This window comes from Xyrauchen texanus, chromosome 24, assembly GCF_025860055.1.
Source record: "Xyrauchen texanus isolate HMW12.3.18 chromosome 24, RBS_HiC_50CHRs, whole genome shotgun sequence".
Taxonomy (NCBI): Eukaryota; Metazoa; Chordata; class Actinopteri; order Cypriniformes; family Catostomidae; genus Xyrauchen; species Xyrauchen texanus.
The window spans coordinates 30,672,443-30,689,349 of record NC_068299.1 but is presented as its reverse complement, the minus strand read 5'-3'; the positions used below and the strand labels follow the sequence as shown (position 1 = coordinate 30,689,349).

At 38.1% G+C, this 16,907-nt stretch overlaps 1 protein-coding gene across 6 annotated transcripts in view; it reads right to left on the bottom strand.

Annotated features, from left to right (window-relative positions):
- Positions 1–16,907, bottom strand: part of LOC127617629 (Golgi-specific brefeldin A-resistance guanine nucleotide exchange factor 1-like) — a 110,351-nt gene that overhangs the window by 34,934 nt on the left and 58,510 nt on the right. For all 6 annotated transcript variants that reach the window (XM_052089618.1, XM_052089620.1, XM_052089621.1 and 3 more), the window contains 4 exons: positions 13,368–13,499; positions 2,701–2,819; positions 995–1,103; positions 644–704 (listed from right to left, as the gene is read on the bottom strand). In XM_052089618.1, coding sequence (XP_051945578.1) covers positions 644–704; positions 995–1,103; positions 2,701–2,819; positions 13,368–13,499 — 421 coding nt within the window. The remainder of the gene's footprint in view (positions 1–643; positions 705–994; positions 1,104–2,700; positions 2,820–13,367; positions 13,500–16,907) is intronic.

The window sequence follows — 16,907 nt, the reverse complement described above, 5'->3', positions numbered from 1 at the left end:
CGAGAGAGTTCAACGGAGAATGGCCAGACTGGTTTGAACTGAGAAAGTGTACGGTAACTCAGATAACCGCTCAGTTCAATTGTGGTGAGAAGTGGGTTGGCGCTGCATTGTAGGCACAAGGGGGACCTACACAATATTACACAGGTGGTTTAATGAGAATTAATACTGAGAATTTATTGGAAAGTACAACTTTTTTATAGAAATATGCGACATTATTGCATTTCACCTTGTTTTGAAATGTGATATTCTTGTGTCATTTTGATATACAAATGAAATCTTTTTTAGGAAATATTTAAGGTTCATAATCCTTCAAGAGTAATTAGCCTTGATTTCCTTTGCCAGAGACTGCAGCTTTCACCTGTCCTAGTGTGTTTATGTGTGTGTGTGTGCATGTGCATGTGTGTGTGTGTGTGTGTGTGTGTGTGTGTGTGTGTGTGTGGCTGAAAACCTCCGGTGGTAATTGAAAGAGGCCTGAGAGTGAAACCAGAGCCCATTACGGAGACAGAACTAGTTCCTGTTGTGTTTGGTCTCAGGTTCGGTTTGATTATGTGAACAGCAAGAACACGACTCTGTTCCTAATCCCCATCCCTCCATCCCCTCTTCCCTTTCTTTTCGTTCTCTCTCTCTCTCTCTCTCTAGTTACCTGGAGAAGAGCAGCTGCACCATGTCCACCAGTGTGTGTTCAGCTGACTTTCTCAGTAGCTCTGTGATGAGAAAAGGGCAAAAGAACAGAAAAAAAAACAATGGAGAAAAAGAGAAGGAAATGTTAGTCCAGAGGCCAAGAGCAGCACTTCGGGGGTTCTGAGTCCAGTCTGTGTTTGGTCAGGATTAGTGCAGAGGTTTATCACTGTCCTGAGAGCACAGGACTAACAACTGAGGGAGGCAGATTCAAACACTGAGCAGTTCCTGGTACAGGCTGATCAGCAAAATGGTTGAGAAAGTGGAAATCATTAGGAGATGCGAAATGTGCTTTTTTTTTCCAGTTTTAACTTACCGCTTAATCTAATTTCAAAGCATATACGGAAACAGGACTGCATGATTTCACAAACGGACTCGTTGGTTAGATGGGCTCCTACTGGAGTCAGCAGCAGAGTCCTCAAAACCTGGATATATAAAAACAATAACTTGTACTGAAAGCACTTAGCAACATTTAAGACTACTGTTTTTTTTTTCTTTTGGGGTGGGGTGGGGTGGGGGGGGGGTCCCTGCAAATAACAGCATGGCTTTGTAGCATTCTATCATACTAATGTATACTGTGCACTGTATGTAAATAATAGGATAACAAGGAATATATTAATACATAATTTGTGTGTAGAAACCAAATTCGATCAGCTAAAACAGACCTTAATTAAAATGACTGATAATTAATTACTCAACTTTCTAAAAGTCTTCCACATTGCAGAATAAATGAGCTCAGTTATAAAAAAAGACATTAACATTAAGTTCACATTAACTGAATATCCTCTTATTAAGCTCCCATTAAATTGGTAAGGTTTCTTAATTTATTTAACTGTACTTAACTAACAGTAAATGGATTTTGAACAGCCTTGTTAGGCTCACATTAAGTTACTAATACAGTAAGATTTGTAGGCTAGTTGTCTGATGATTCCCTTTAGACAGGAAATAATCAGCACGGTTCATTGGCTGTTTTTAAACAATCGGCTAATGAATGTTAATTGAGATAATTGCTTTTATCGGTAGATACTAACATTATCAGTGCAGTGCACTTCTAAGGATGACCTACTATTTTTGCTAAAATATGCAGTATACAACAAAGCACACTGCGTTATATACTGGATCCCACAATACAATGCGCTTGACTTCACCTTCCATTTTCCAGTGTGACTGATGAACCAGAAGTAGTATCAACACGATTTGTACTATTCCCAAGATCTTTTTGACTCCTCATTTGATTGGACTGTCAAGAGTTGAGATATTTTTACACAAAATTGTTTAAAGATGAAACTGGAGCCAACTCACCGAATAAAACATGAAATATGATGAGGTCAGACATAATGATAACAACATGGCTTACAACTGTTTGAAGCATTTATTGTGCAATAATGCCCACTGTTTCATATAGTTTTTCCATTTCAAGGCAAGTCAGTCCACTCGGCCGTGATCTTGGGAATCAGCCTGAATACAAGCGACATAAAAGTACAGGACCTATCTACTTGAATGGGGAAAGACTTGATTGATTGGTTAAGAACATATTTAAAATCAGCAGTAAAATCTGACAACACTGGTGTCATAAATTGTGCTTCTTAAGCTCAGATCACGCAAAAAAAAAACTATTTTTCAGGCTGGTCCAGCTAATCCGCATGCACATTCTCGAGTTGACTGAAAGGCAGCGTCTGTATCTACAAGGTGATTGGCTCTTTTGCCTGTAAAGTGGGACTTCTTTTTCAACATCCGCCATATTGGACGTTCCAATTTCTCACATTCACTTTAATACAAGTGGTTCGACTCAGGCTAAATAGTCTCTGGTATATACTGCACAGCATTCAGTATGTAGCAAGCTAGTTTTCAATTCTGAACATAGCCGAAAATGTCTTTTCAACTTAACCTTCTAAAAATAAATGGCCTACTTCAAAAATGTATGTTTGTGTAATTTTTTTGGCATATATATATATATATATTTAACTTTTGCAGTTTTCATTATGTCGGAGCACAGCACCTTGTGTGATTTAAGTGTGTTACCTGAAGGATTTTCATCAGCACCACTTCATCACTCGCAGGGTCAGTACCCACGAATCTTGCATGTGTGACAGCATCAGCCATGTTCTCGATGCCCTCTGCTGCCCCTTCATGATTGGCATCTGTGGAGGACAACCACAGCTAACTTTAAAACAAACAAAATACCCTAATATATTCGCTCTCACTCTTCCATTAAAAAGTCAGATTCTCAGCCAAATAAGTTGCACGTGGGTCAAAACGACATGACCATGGATACATGATTAATCTTACACAATTAACCTGGTCACCGGTTCATCCCAAACATCCCTATCAACTGACCACGCTCTGTGTGAAGAGAACCAAACCACCATCTGACATCTAATCACCAGATGTGTGCTTTTGTGGATGGCCTGCTAAATCGGCTGTCTAGGCAACGATGTTTTGAAACCCAAGCGGGGCCAGATAGCAGGTTGGAGCCGGGCTGCATTTCTTTCCCATTGCCTTTAAAGAGCATTTCATTAACTAATAAGTGCAGGCTGCCTGGGGAGGAGGCCGGGTCTGTGACTGCAGGTAAAGCCTTGACATAAGAGTGCATTCCACTTATTAGCAGGAAATAACAGAGAGAAAGGAGATTGAGACACGGACAGCCTTTACTCTGAACTCTGAGTGAGCACACTTATAGTTATTAAGATCTAGGGCTTCAAATCAACCAGCTCTTTAATATTCACCAGGTCATTGAATTGGTATTAGGAGTGGGTGATATATTGTTTAAAATTATCAGGATTATTCAAAACGCTACCATGTAGTATGAAATGGGTGTTTATTCCAAATCATTCAAAGATTAGCCATCATGCAAAAGAGAGAAGAGAGATAGAGGAAGAGCTTGTGATGTGTGAAACTGATGCTCTGCTTAGCCACACCCCCTTTAGTTACTGTTGCTAAAATGATCAAGCTTTCCTACGTGCATTTATTCTGCCGCTGTCATGACATGCTGAGAGAAGCAATGGGATTCAATGAATTACCTAAGGAATTGTTAAATAACATATAGAATAACTACATATGTACTATCCATAATGTGACATTTGGCAAGAAAATGTGTGATAGAGAGGTTTGCTTCAGGATCAAAGCAAAAGCTTATGGTCAACTAAAAATAGAAAAGGCTACTTTTTGGTTTGGATTAAAAACAGATATCAAGCAGATACAATATCATTTTTGCCATGTAAAATGCAATGAAACCATCAGAGGTAGAAAGAGGGATGAGAATCAAAAGACATTTCAGATTCTGGTTCATCTTATTGATTTAGGTTCATTTACAACTGTTTTAGTTTACATGGAACAATAACCAAATGTTTATCCACACAGAAAATCAGTGTGACCACACCTTATTTAGACAACTTTACAGTCAAATAACACACAATTTTAATATAAAATATTTTTTTCTAGTTATGCTCAGCCATAAAAGATTTCATCAGCTAGAATTAGGACCATCTCTTTAAAACCTTTTAAAATGTTTATCCAATAATCAGGAATAAATTGGAAAGTCATGGAAATTCATAAAATCTTAAAATGCCATTGGAATTCATGGAAAACAGCTAATAAGTATCACTCGTTCGGGAGGAAGCATTGTATGTTTTGTGGTGTAGATTCAAAAGAACCAGCTCATAAGAGTCATTCGTTCGGTAATCAGAATAGTTGCACTGTATGTTTCATGGTGAAGATTCAAAAGAACCGGCTCATAATAGTCATTCTGGTTGAGCTGTATGTTTGGCGCTGAGGATTCAAAAGAATCAGCTCATAAGAGTCAACTGCTCAGATATCAGACTGCACTGCCGTTGAACGGTAGCGCAAGAAACACAGAGTATTTCAACATGTTGTTGTATCCACATTGATGGAAGAATATTTTCTATAATGTATTCTGCCTGTCTTCTGCCATTACATTCCCTTGCACTTTTTGTATATAACAGATTTGTATTTGTACAAAAATCTTGATAAAACTTGCAGTGTTTTATAGATTTTTGCTTATAAAATAGTAAAAAAATAAAATAAATGGTGTCAGGCCTGGATGCTGATTGGTCAATAATTAATGCAAATATACAAAATACACAGTTTCACCCCTAAAATGTATGTTCATAAAATACAACTTTTAAGAGTTTGTAAATCCAGGTAATTAAATACTTTTAACATTCTCCTTTTTAGATTAGAATCCATATTTAACAAACAACCGAGTATTTATAGCGTTAGAGAACTCGCTGACGTGGCACAACAACCAAACGACTAAATTACGAGTGAAAACCTATCGAGTGAGCATGAGTGAATGGAACAGCCATGAAGAGGCAGCCCATAATAAACACAGGACCCCCTTCCAAACAGCCGATCTCCACGGAAACAAGAGCCAGTCTATTCAGCACAACTTCAGAAGTCATCTAAAATACTAATCCTCACTTGGCACGGTCTACACAGCCAAGCGGGAGAGTCATTGTTGAAATTACTGAAGTCTGGGCGGGGCTGGAGGGTCTTTGTGCATGTGTATGAGAGTGTATATTAAAGAGGTTAAAACAGCTGTCGTGTACTATAAGGTAAAGTAAAAGTACATTTCAGACAGCAGGGTGTCCCTTAAGTGAAAGAACTGCTCGTCACAGAAAAGGGTGTGTGTGTTTCCCCTGAAACTAGGCGTGCATGGGCGACATTCTGGCTCTTTAAGACCAAAAAAATATAAAAATGCCTTGTCTCCTCCATTACATTTGTTCGTCAATGGAGTGACTAACAAATGATCTTTGGTTTATTTTTTAAAATCCTTTCCTGGCATGTCACATCAAAATTGGGCAGGGTCAGAAATTAACCAGAGCTCAGGGCAAAAATGCCACCAAGTGACAAAAATGCCCCAGATAATTTAATGCAGTGGCCAAAAATGCCCCAGTAGTGAATAGCTATTTGTTTATTTATTTTGTCATGAAAAAAAAAAAAGAAAAACTCCAACACCTAAAAAAGGTATCACATCAAAATCTACGGTGACAAATTTTTTATAAAAATGCCCTTATGGAGGTAAAAAGCTACTGAAAATCAATTTCAGGGGTTAAATATCACATCATTAATAAAAATTAAGAAAGTTTTTGACACTAAAAGTGCATACAGTATAATCTAAAAAACATCTAAACATCATCTGTTAAAGCATGTGCATTGGCTGTTGCAGTTTTCAGCAGTATAAGTGGCTCTGTAAGTGAGCCTTTGGTTTAAAGTACTGGCCTGGGAAAAAGAGTGGGAAAGGGAGAGTGGGAAAAATGGGATGTGGTTATCTGTCAATAAGGCCATCCCCCCGAGCCCACCGACCTCAAGCCTGAGATTGAGGGGAATTAGCTTTCACCAAACGAATTCTCCAAGTGTGTGCGTGTGTGTGTGTGTGTGTGTGTGTGTGTGTGGTGACAGAGAGAGACCCCCCAGTGTGCGAGAGGGGCTCGGGTCTCACTGTACACAGTTAAAGAAAGAGGGAACAACAGGAGAGCAGGCCTTGTGCTTTTGGGTGCTAAATAAAAAAAATCACAAGCTCTGAGCATGAAGAGTGTTTGGTTTAATTGGTTGGCCTAAACCAAAAGTTCAAAACATGTGAAGAAGAGCTGGTCACAAATTCAAAGTGGTAATGTGGGGCAGGCAAATAACTAAGAATAAGAATTCTTGGAGACCAACTCGAAATGAAACACAGATCTTTGCATCTATATGTCTGACCAATAGATGGCAATATTTGGTCTATTACAGCAGTGAGTTGGACAGTCACTCTCCAAATACACTTCACTCCTGGGACTCAGCAGGTTTTTGTGACATTTGTGACTTGTTTAGTGCATGTCCTTGTGATTTGCAAGTCCTAGAGCATCTTAGGGAGCACAACTGCTTTTCAGAGATACCAGATGTTTTGCGTTTTGGCCATGACAACATCTTTGAATTGTTTTTTAGATATACACTCAGGGTTGGGAGGGTTACTTTTGAAATGTATTCCACTACAGATTACATGCTGTAAAATGTCATTTGTAGTGTATTCTGTTAGATTACTCAAGGTCAGTACTGTATTCTAAATACTTTGGATTACTTCTTCAGCACTGGTAGATTTTTTCACTTGTTTTGACTATAAAAACTCTGCCAGTACAGTAAGACAAAATACACTTGTTAAAAATACATTCTCTTAAAAACCTAAATATATTATGCAGTGTTGTTTCTAAAACAAGATTAATCAAACTGATCTTGTTTTAAGGATTTTTAGATATTTTTACAGGAAAACAATACAAAAATTATTATTAAGAATATGATTTTTGCCCTAATATCAAAGGTCTTATTAGAAAAAAACGAAATTATGATCCAACGTGAATGTTCTTGATAAAAAAATATAATCGTGCTGGTAACGTGCATGTAAAATGGCTAGAAATAGCATTTTATTTTAGCATAAAGCTGACAATTTACAAAGAGTTTATTTCTACTTACTTCAAACTTATTCTCTGTCTGCTCGTATGAATGTAACACATCATAAGAAAGTTTTTCACCGCTGTTCAAATGCACTTTGGATCGCATAATTTATTTTTATAAATGTTTTCCATCTGAAAGGACTAAATATTAAATGAAACAAATGACAATAAAATACAAAGTAATCTCTTCAGTAATCAAAATACTTTTTGAATGTAACTGTATTATAATTACCAATGATTTAAACTGTAACTGTTTTGGAATACAGTTTCTTATATTATGTATTTTAAATACGTAATACCATTACATGTATTTCGTTACTCCCCAATCCTGTATAATTAAAAAATTCAAGTTATAGTCAAGTCCAAAGTAGTTTTTTGAATCAATAGTATTTGATTGAATTTTCACACAGACAGACCGGCAATAATCAATATCCAAAGTGAGGACCCCCTACATCACAGCGAGCTGTGAATCAAGCAAAGTTTTAAATGGAAGAACTATAGTGTGAGGCTGTGTATCTATGAAATGCTAATTGGGAGTAATTATAATGTCACTCTTCAAGGCAAATTAGTGAAGTCTGAATGAGCATAACCCATCATTCAGCACACCGCCTTCACATACCTAAAGGTCATTTAATCACACACTCATACGAGTGCATTAATATGTCACGCTCTTCAGGAGTGCTCACCTGGGATTAGCACAGCGCTGTGTGTGTGACAGGAAAAAAAATCTCTACTGGGGAAAAGCATATCTGTACAATTTGCATGCCACTTTGAGGGGGAAAAGTAATAGCAATGCTGTATATGAAGTCTTTATCTGAAAGAATGAGAAAGCTAGAAGCATAAAGGCACCAATAGCTGTTCAAATATATGTTTGGCTGTTGTTGGAACTGTTCGAGGGCGGAAAGTTTGCACATGTGCATGAATGCTATCTCTTATCCTACAGCAAAAGAGGGCCAAGGTTTGAAGAAGCATGGTGCCACAGCAACCCTTCCAGAGCTTCCGGATGAGATGCTGCCATCATGGGGGATTAGGACAGCAGCTCTCATTTCTTGAATTAGATTCATTTAATATTCAATAGCATATTAATTTTCTATATAATTCCAAAACAAGAACTAATAAAGAAATCTTTATGATTACCTTAAGTTAAACATTTGGGTAACACTTTACAATAAGGTTCCATTTGTTAACTTCCAAAGTTACAATGTTAGTTAACATGAACTAACAATGAATGATACTTTTACAGAATTTATGAATCTTAGTTAATGTTATTTTCAACATAGCAATACATTGGGGGCCTGGGTAGCTCAGTGATTTTTGACGCTGACTACCACCCCTGGAGTCGCAAGTTCGAATCCAGGGTGTTTTGAGTGACTCCAGCCAGTTCTCCTAAGCAACCAAATTGGCCCGGTTGCTAGGAAGGGTAGAGTCACATGGGGTAACCTCCTCATGGTCGTGATTAGTGGTTCTCGCTCTCAATGGGGCACGTGGTAAGTTGTGCGTGGATCACGGAGAGTAGCATGAGCCTCCACAAGCTGGGAATCTCTGCGATGTCATGCACAACAAGCCACATGATAAGATGCGCAGATGGATTGAGGAGAGTAACCGCGCCACCACGAGGGCCTACTAAGTAGTGGGAATTGGGCATGCCAAATTGGGAGAAACATAATTTTTTTTCATCAAAATTTGTATTTGTTAACATTAGTTAATGCACTATGAACAAACAATGAACAATTGTACTTTTATTAACTAACATTAAAAATTATTAAATGCTGTAAAAGTATATTGTTAATTGTTAGTTTATGATTCCTAATGCATTAACTAATGTTAAAGAATGAAAGAAGGTATACCCATCAGAAACAGTCGATTGGTTTACTTGCATTTTAAAATATTGCCTACATTTGACTACAGAGGGAGATTTTTCCAGTTTAATACAGTTTTCTTCCCTCATTACAAATTATATTATCAGCATAGCAAATTGAGTGAAAAGTTGAACTGCACTCGAGCTGGCATGAAGTCCATAAGTTTGTGCAGAACCTGATGATCCATGTTATACAGAATTATTTAAAAATGGACACAGATCTAAATCCAATCCAATTTCTGGCCCATTGCTTGAGGGGTTGTGCTATGGGTTTGACCATCTTTAACTCTATGGTTTATAAAACCTGCCTTCACTTGTGCAAACCATACAGCTGCTTGACAAGTGTAATAATAGCATTTATTCCACAAGAAAAATTTGAGACAGCTAGCATCTGGAGCGTTGCACTATTTTCACACTGTTAAATAAACAGTTGTTTATTTCTTTTGATTTTTTATATTTTAATTGTTTGATCATTACATTTTGATTTTTTTTTTTTACCACTGTACAGCACTTTGGTTCAACTCGTTTTAAAATGTGCTTTAATAAACCTGACTTGACTTGAAAGAAAGAGGTGACACACAGCATGTACTTAACCCTTCCTCAGCTGACATCCTCACTTCAAATATTAGTTTACGCATTGTTCCATGAATACCTGATGCCTACAGACAGATGAAGACTGTAGCTTGACTAAGTAAAAACCTGTAACTCGATTGTAACTGAGCATGTAAACATACTGAGTGACTCTGGATTATTTATATCAGGACCGCTGATCAACTTTGGCCATCTTTTAACTTATTAACAACATTTTATACAAGGGCTGTCAATCGAATACATTTTTTTAATACAGTTAATTACATGATATGCAGATTAATTAATTGCAATAAATCGCATATCAATATTTGAGAAAGGCCCCAAAATAAAAATAATTCAGTATATAATAATTAAACAATTACAGTATATTTAAATTATTATGAATATAATACACAAAATAAATATAGGCCTAATAATCCTGATTATTTAATTGAATTAATCACAATTAATCACATATTAATATTTGTCGAGAAAGGCCCCCAAATAAAGATTATTCACTACATTCACTACACTTTTAAATAATTATGTATAAATATCATATAAAGTATATACAATAAATATAATAATTCATGATTAAAATTAAATAACATTTTTGTTTCAGACAAGTACAGAACGGAAAAGTGGCTTTATAAATACAATTTAACATAAGCCTATCAGAAGCCCCCAATCGATTTTGCAATTTAATTCATCCATCTATCCAAGGTAGACTTATTATAAGGGATTTCCTAAGGACGTGTCTATGTACACAAGCATCAGATGGACGCTTTTGGAGTGTCTCAATTTGGTTCTGTCAAAACATAGAAACAGCATTTTAGAATGCTGTATAAAGTTAAACATAGTTTGAAACAAGAGAAAAACACATTTTGAGATCCCCTGCATTTGGAGATTACACTCCATCCAGCTGTGTTTGAATGCATAAAACCTAATCTTGTGCTGAATGCTGTCAGTAAGTGTGGTTTGATGCCGGTATGATTGAGTGTTGCCTGAACAGCTGGATTTGCACTTACTGCCCCCTGCTGAAAACATGAAGGTGGTACTTCAAGCTTGAACTACTCCGATTGTAGGTATATTAATTATAACGGTCCAGGGGCAAGATTAACTGCATACTTTTTTATATATATTATTAATCAGCCTTACTTTTTACAACAAAAAATGTGAGTGGCGCTTGCCTGTGCAAAAGACAATGCCACATAGCTAGGCTGTTCGAAGTGGCTTTAAAAAGTCATTTTGTTTTGAAAAGTAACAACATACTTTTCCTTAACAAGCTGTTTGATTTTAGGTATCATTATTGTTTGTAGCGCATTCATGTGTGAAACAAATTACCAGTAGAAGTATACTACAGGTTAAGGATTTTGAAAACCCCATAACCCAAATATGAGCACTAATAACACTGATGCTTGATTTAGCAAGCACCACTAAATATGTTTGATGAGTCAGTTTCTCTAAGACATAATTTAAACTTACCTATAAGGCCATAAGACAAGAACTTGTTAACGGAGGTGAGATTTATCCATAGATAAAGAATCTGACCCTGACTCATACTGGGACTCGCTGAGAAATACTGTACATGACGCGGCGGTTAAGACTTTCGGAAGACGAAAACGTCAAGATCTAGACTGGTATAAATCATCCATTGACACAATCCAACCTGTGTTAGAGGAAAAGAGGGAACCACTAGCTCGTTTGAAGTCAAGACCCACTCGTCAAGCTCAGGAAAACTATCGCGCAGCAAGATCAACTGCCCAGGCAACTGTCCGGAGGTGTGTCCAGGTATTCTGGAACTCCCTCTGCTCTAGAATAGAAACCGCAAGAGACTCTGGAAATCTCAAGGAAATGTTTGCAGCCATCAAGACTGCAACAGGACCCACATCTCAAACTTGAAGTGTGTTAAAGAAGAAAGACGGATCTACTATAGATGATCAGATGGAGAAACTTAAAAGATGGATAGAGCACTACAACGAGCTATATGGAGCAGAGGGAAACGCTTGCCGTCAGACTCTCTTAAACCTCCCTCAATCTCAAATCCGTAATCACCTTGATGATGAACCTGACATTGCTGAGGTGTTATCCACCATTGAAAGTATGAATAAAGGAAAGGCACCAGGTGCAGATGAAATACCAAGTGAGCAGCTACAAGCGGGTCTAATCCCATTAGCCAGTCATCTTCATCAACTCATTCTGAAATGCTGGCATGCCAAACAAGTACCACAAGATTTCAAAGATGCAACGATCACCACTCTTTATAAGAACAAAGGCGATCGTGGTGACTGTAACAATTATCGAGGTATTTCATTGCTGTCTGTCACTGGCAAAGTACTTGCTCGTATTCTAATGAAACGTTTGCAAGAAATCGCTGAAGATGCATATCCAGAATCGCAGTCCGGGTTCCGACCACAGCGATCAACCACTGATATGATCTTTGCTGTCCGACAACTGCAAGAAAAGTCACGAGAGCAGCGGCAACCGCTTTACATGGCTTTTGTTGACCTAACAAAAGCTTTTGACTATGTGGACAGAAAATCTCTTTTCCAGGTCCTTGAGAAAGCTGGCTGTCCACCTACTCTACTCTTACTGATTCAGTCATTTCATGACGGTATGCTGGGTAGGGTGAAGTTTGATGGTGAGCTGTCTGATACGTTTCCCATCAAACGAGGTGTAAAACAGGGCTGTGTATTAGCTCTACATTGTTTGGTATTTACTTCTCATATGTAGTCAAAAGAGCATACGAAGACCTGGACAACAACACTGGTGTCTCTCTATTGTCACGTAACGATGGTAATTTCTTCCATCTGTCTCGTTTTAAAGCTAAAACAAAGACCCAGCAATTTGTTGTGCGTGAACTACTCTACCGATGATGCTGCGTTATGCGCGTCATCTCCAGATCAGCTTCAAATCCTGATAGATCGATTAGCCGAATCATGTGACAAATTTGGACTCACCATAAACATGGAAAAGACTGTTACAATGTCACATGTCCATGACTTTCATACATTTACAATCAATAAGACCCCACTTAAAGAAGTTGAGAAGTTCACTTATTTGGGTTCTACAATAACTCGAAGTGCGACACTTGATCTTGAATTGGGTGCCAGAATTGGTAAAGCGCCTTCTACCTTCGGAAGACTCACTAAACGAGTTTGGCGGAATAAGTACCTGTCCGTCCGAACTAAAGGCAGAATCTATGAAGCCTGTGTCCTGAGTATTCTCCTCTACGGAGTAGAAAGCTGGCCAACCTATCGCCCACAAGAAAGTAGACTCAGTGCTTTTCACACCAGAAACCTACGGTTCATCATAGGAAAAACCTGGGAGGACAAGATGACAAACGAGGAACTCTTTAAGATAACTAATTCAGAACCTCTATCATCTAGGCTCAAATTTACTCGTCTTAGATGGGCAGGACACGTAAACAGAATGCCACCTTCCCGCATCCCTCATTCTATCCTCCATGGCGTTCTGGAAGAGGGAACTCGTCACACTGGTAGACCAAAGCTTCGCTTTAAAGATGTACTCAAAAGAGATCTTGTGGACTTTGGCATTCAACCTGAATCATGGACCGTAGCATCAAGGAATCGGGATCAGTGGAGGGCTCAACTTCACAAAGGAAGACAACTAGACTACGCCAACAACCTTCTAAAGTTGAGGGAAAGACGGATGAAGTTAACCAACATGGACTAATGTGAACTACCCAAGCATTGTCATTCTTGACAGACGCATGCCTAAACTAAGCTTGATTTAGCAAGCACCACTAAATATGTTTGATGAGTCAGTTTCTCTAAGACATAATTTAAACTTACCTATAAGACCATAAGACAAGAACTTGTTAACGGAGGTGAGAGCAAGGCCTGTGATTGGTCCAGTTGTGTCCTCTGAGCGGACCACTTCCAGGAAAGGTCTAAGGAACTCATTGGGCACCACTTCAGAAAGATCTGGAAAGACAAAAGAAAAGTCACAAGGTCAGAGGAGAGCCTACATTCATAAACAATGAGAACAAATGAGGTATTTGTTATTGACTTATTTTAGGGTGTATGAACATTTATATCATTGTTAAGATAAAAACCACCCCATAAATAATTGACAGAGTCAGCATTACATATCCTGTGTCACAAATTACAAATGTTCCGTGCATTTTCCTGTGAAAAAGATGCAATGGGAGAGAAAGAGAGAGTCGAGGAGCGAGTTAAGCAAGGGCTGTTTCCTATTCACCTTGGTAGAACTGGGTATCTTATTACAACTCAGTTTCCAAAAGCTCTTTTTAAAGCAGCTGTGTAGGATGTGGGATTTAACATTAATGAAAATGACTGAACTCACTGGGGTGGTTGGGCTCTGCTATTAGTCTGCTGGAGTAACAGTTGCTGGGAAACTTAAAGCCTATCTCTCATCATATGCGTTTCCAACAGGGTTTTGTTATATTAGCCATTTATTTTTACTAGGGCTGTCAACATTTTTAATCAAATTAATTACATGGTGTCCCGATTAATTAATCGCGATTAATCGCATATACAAATATTTGCTGAGAAAGCCCCTCATATAACAATAATTTAATATATAATGATGAAATAATTATACATCGTTATCTTTAAATATTTAAAAATTATATATATATATATTCAGATAATTAAAATGCATTACATTCTTGTAGCAGAAGAGTTAATCATTGATAAGACATTGTCAATCGGTTGGAGATTTATTGTGAGGGCTTGTTTAAGGACCCGTCAATGTACACTTGTGTCAGACATGCATGTGTAGCGTCTCGGGTGCGTTGCATCATAAACATAAAATGTTTAGGTCACTGTGTCAAGTCAAATATTGTTTAATACTCAATCTTTAAACACATCTTGAGATCCCTTAGTTCGGATTTGCGCTCCAAGTGTTTTGAACGAAAGAACGTAATGTATGTCTGTGTTGTTCTGCTGCTCAAGGGTGTTTTTCTTCACTGTATAAACTGCGCATTGCCACGCAGCTGAAGTTTCACTTACTGCCCTCTGGAGTAAACAGGTGGTACTACACGCGTGCATTTCTCAGGAATCTTCCATATTATGGTCCGTGGGCATTGCAATTAATGTCGTTCATTTTTTTTTACGCGTTATTTTTAGGCAAATTAATCGCACTGAATTAACGCGTTAAATCGACAGTCCTAATTTTTACTATTCTATCCAACATATTGTTTAATTATTATTTTTGTTTAAATATCATTACAACATAACTCTGTTGCAGATATCTATATTCAATTACAAGTTGTCATATGAACAACCAGTCAGTAAATTGACTGATTGAAGATTCAGAAACCTTACAAATATTTAACATTGCTTTCAAAAAGTAAATGTGACAGTCACGGTTCATGATTTATTTCAAATTAGACAAAATATCCCATGGGCTAATAAAAGAAAGAGCCATCTAAGGAGATTCAGTAAGGAAGTAATGTCTTACTGATTAAGTAATGATTTAGGGGTGGGCGATATAAGCAAAAAATTATATTATGTAATGACATTCGCTACCATACAGCGGCATTTTGCATAACCGTAATCATCTTCTTAGCGTGTGCATTGCGTACCAAGCCATTAGACCGCTTCTTCATTAAAAACTTGATATAGAGCTAGGCCAGGCTCCATCAAATCTTGTCAGAAAGCAATCACTAACAAAGTGGGACATGGTCTGTATAGCACCGCAGCTGCAGTTTGGATCCAGCGAAACAGGTTGGCCAATGCATGCTAAATCGGTCCTGAACCGACCAGGGTCAATGTGCCAACCTGGTTTGCACATGGGCAAGTCACAGATCCAATCTGCAGCTGCGGTGCTATACAGATCATGTCCCCACATCAATGATTGCAGTCTGTCCAGATTTGATGGAAATTTAACAATGATAGAAACTATACTGGAGCATTTCTACCAGTTGACACATTTCTCCCAGTAGCCTATATCAGTTTAACCAGTATATTGCCCACCCCTGTATTTAGGCCAATGACTCCCAAGTTTGATTTAAACTGATTCACAAATAAGTTCAACTGATTCATTAAAAAGAACCGCAACTAATCAAGCAATGTTGCATGTGATCAGCGAAGAAAACAGAAAATAAAGAGTTGTGTTGACTACTAATTGTCAGTTATTTCACAGTGCCCAGTCTTTTTTCTCACAACTCAGCTAAAATAAATCTATATTTTGCAGCGTTATTGCAGTTTCAGCACCAGCACAGCGCCACTCCTGAACAGCGCGGTGCAGTAAACACTCATCATACTAAACATGCTTAAATTGCAGTTAAAAGAAAAAGAAAACATTACATTTTGATCAGCACGGTATGTTCCCCAAAGTAATTTCTGATGAAAAAAGCAAAGACAAAAAACTAACCCCACATGCATGATACAAATTTAGGCCTGCAGCTCAGAGTTTATTGATGAGCTCTTATAAGAAATAAGTCAGAGTCCACCACACAAAAAGCCTTAATCTAACAGAGCCAACAAAACACAGCTGCAGTCAAGGATGCAACACACTTCATTATCTCCACAGAGCTCTTTATTTGTGGATGGGAAAGCACCTCGGGCCAATCCACCCAGGCTCAGGGAAAAGCCCCTCTGAGAATGGCGGCTGGGAGGGGGGCAAAGGGTTACAAAATACAAACCAGGTAAAATAACAAAGGAAAAATTAGTGGAGTCACGAAAACCTGCTGCGAGTGTCGAGCTCAGGCTCTGCTCGCCATAGCAATACTGCCAGGATTAGGGCTCCCTCGAACAGCTACCCTGACGCAAAAAACAACTTGTGACTTCAAAGCCCAAGACGAGCCTCAGCCAATTTTACAGAGCGCACATATGACCGCCGAGTATTAGCTTGTGATATCTAATATGCCTGCGGCTTGTTTGGAGATAATATATAAAATAATTTGAAAATTTCCACACTTTGTCTTATCCATGGCCAGGTTGCTTCTAGACTTGCTTCCAAAAGCAAATCATCTGCTGCAAACTTTCTTTGGGGAACTTGATGTTTTCTTTGTATTCCCCAGGGGGGAAAGCTCCATAATACTCAGTTTCTTCAGTGAAAACTCTTTGACAGTGCTGCAGTATCTGATAATAAGGGTCTCAAGTGCTTACCACTTAACCTAAGTTCACAAAAAACAAAAAAATTCAGGGCCGCAGAAGAATAACAAAAAGTTACTTTGAAATCTATTTGAAGAAACGTTTGAAAACATAGGACAAAATAACTAACCATTTCATCAACCCCAGAAACTTTTAAAGGTGGGGTTAGACTATATTACTTTACAGTGAAAGTGGGAGTCTGGAGTGTGTGTGTGGGGGGATGAAGGGTGAAGGATCTCAAATGAATCTGTCAATAGGGGCTAATAAAGT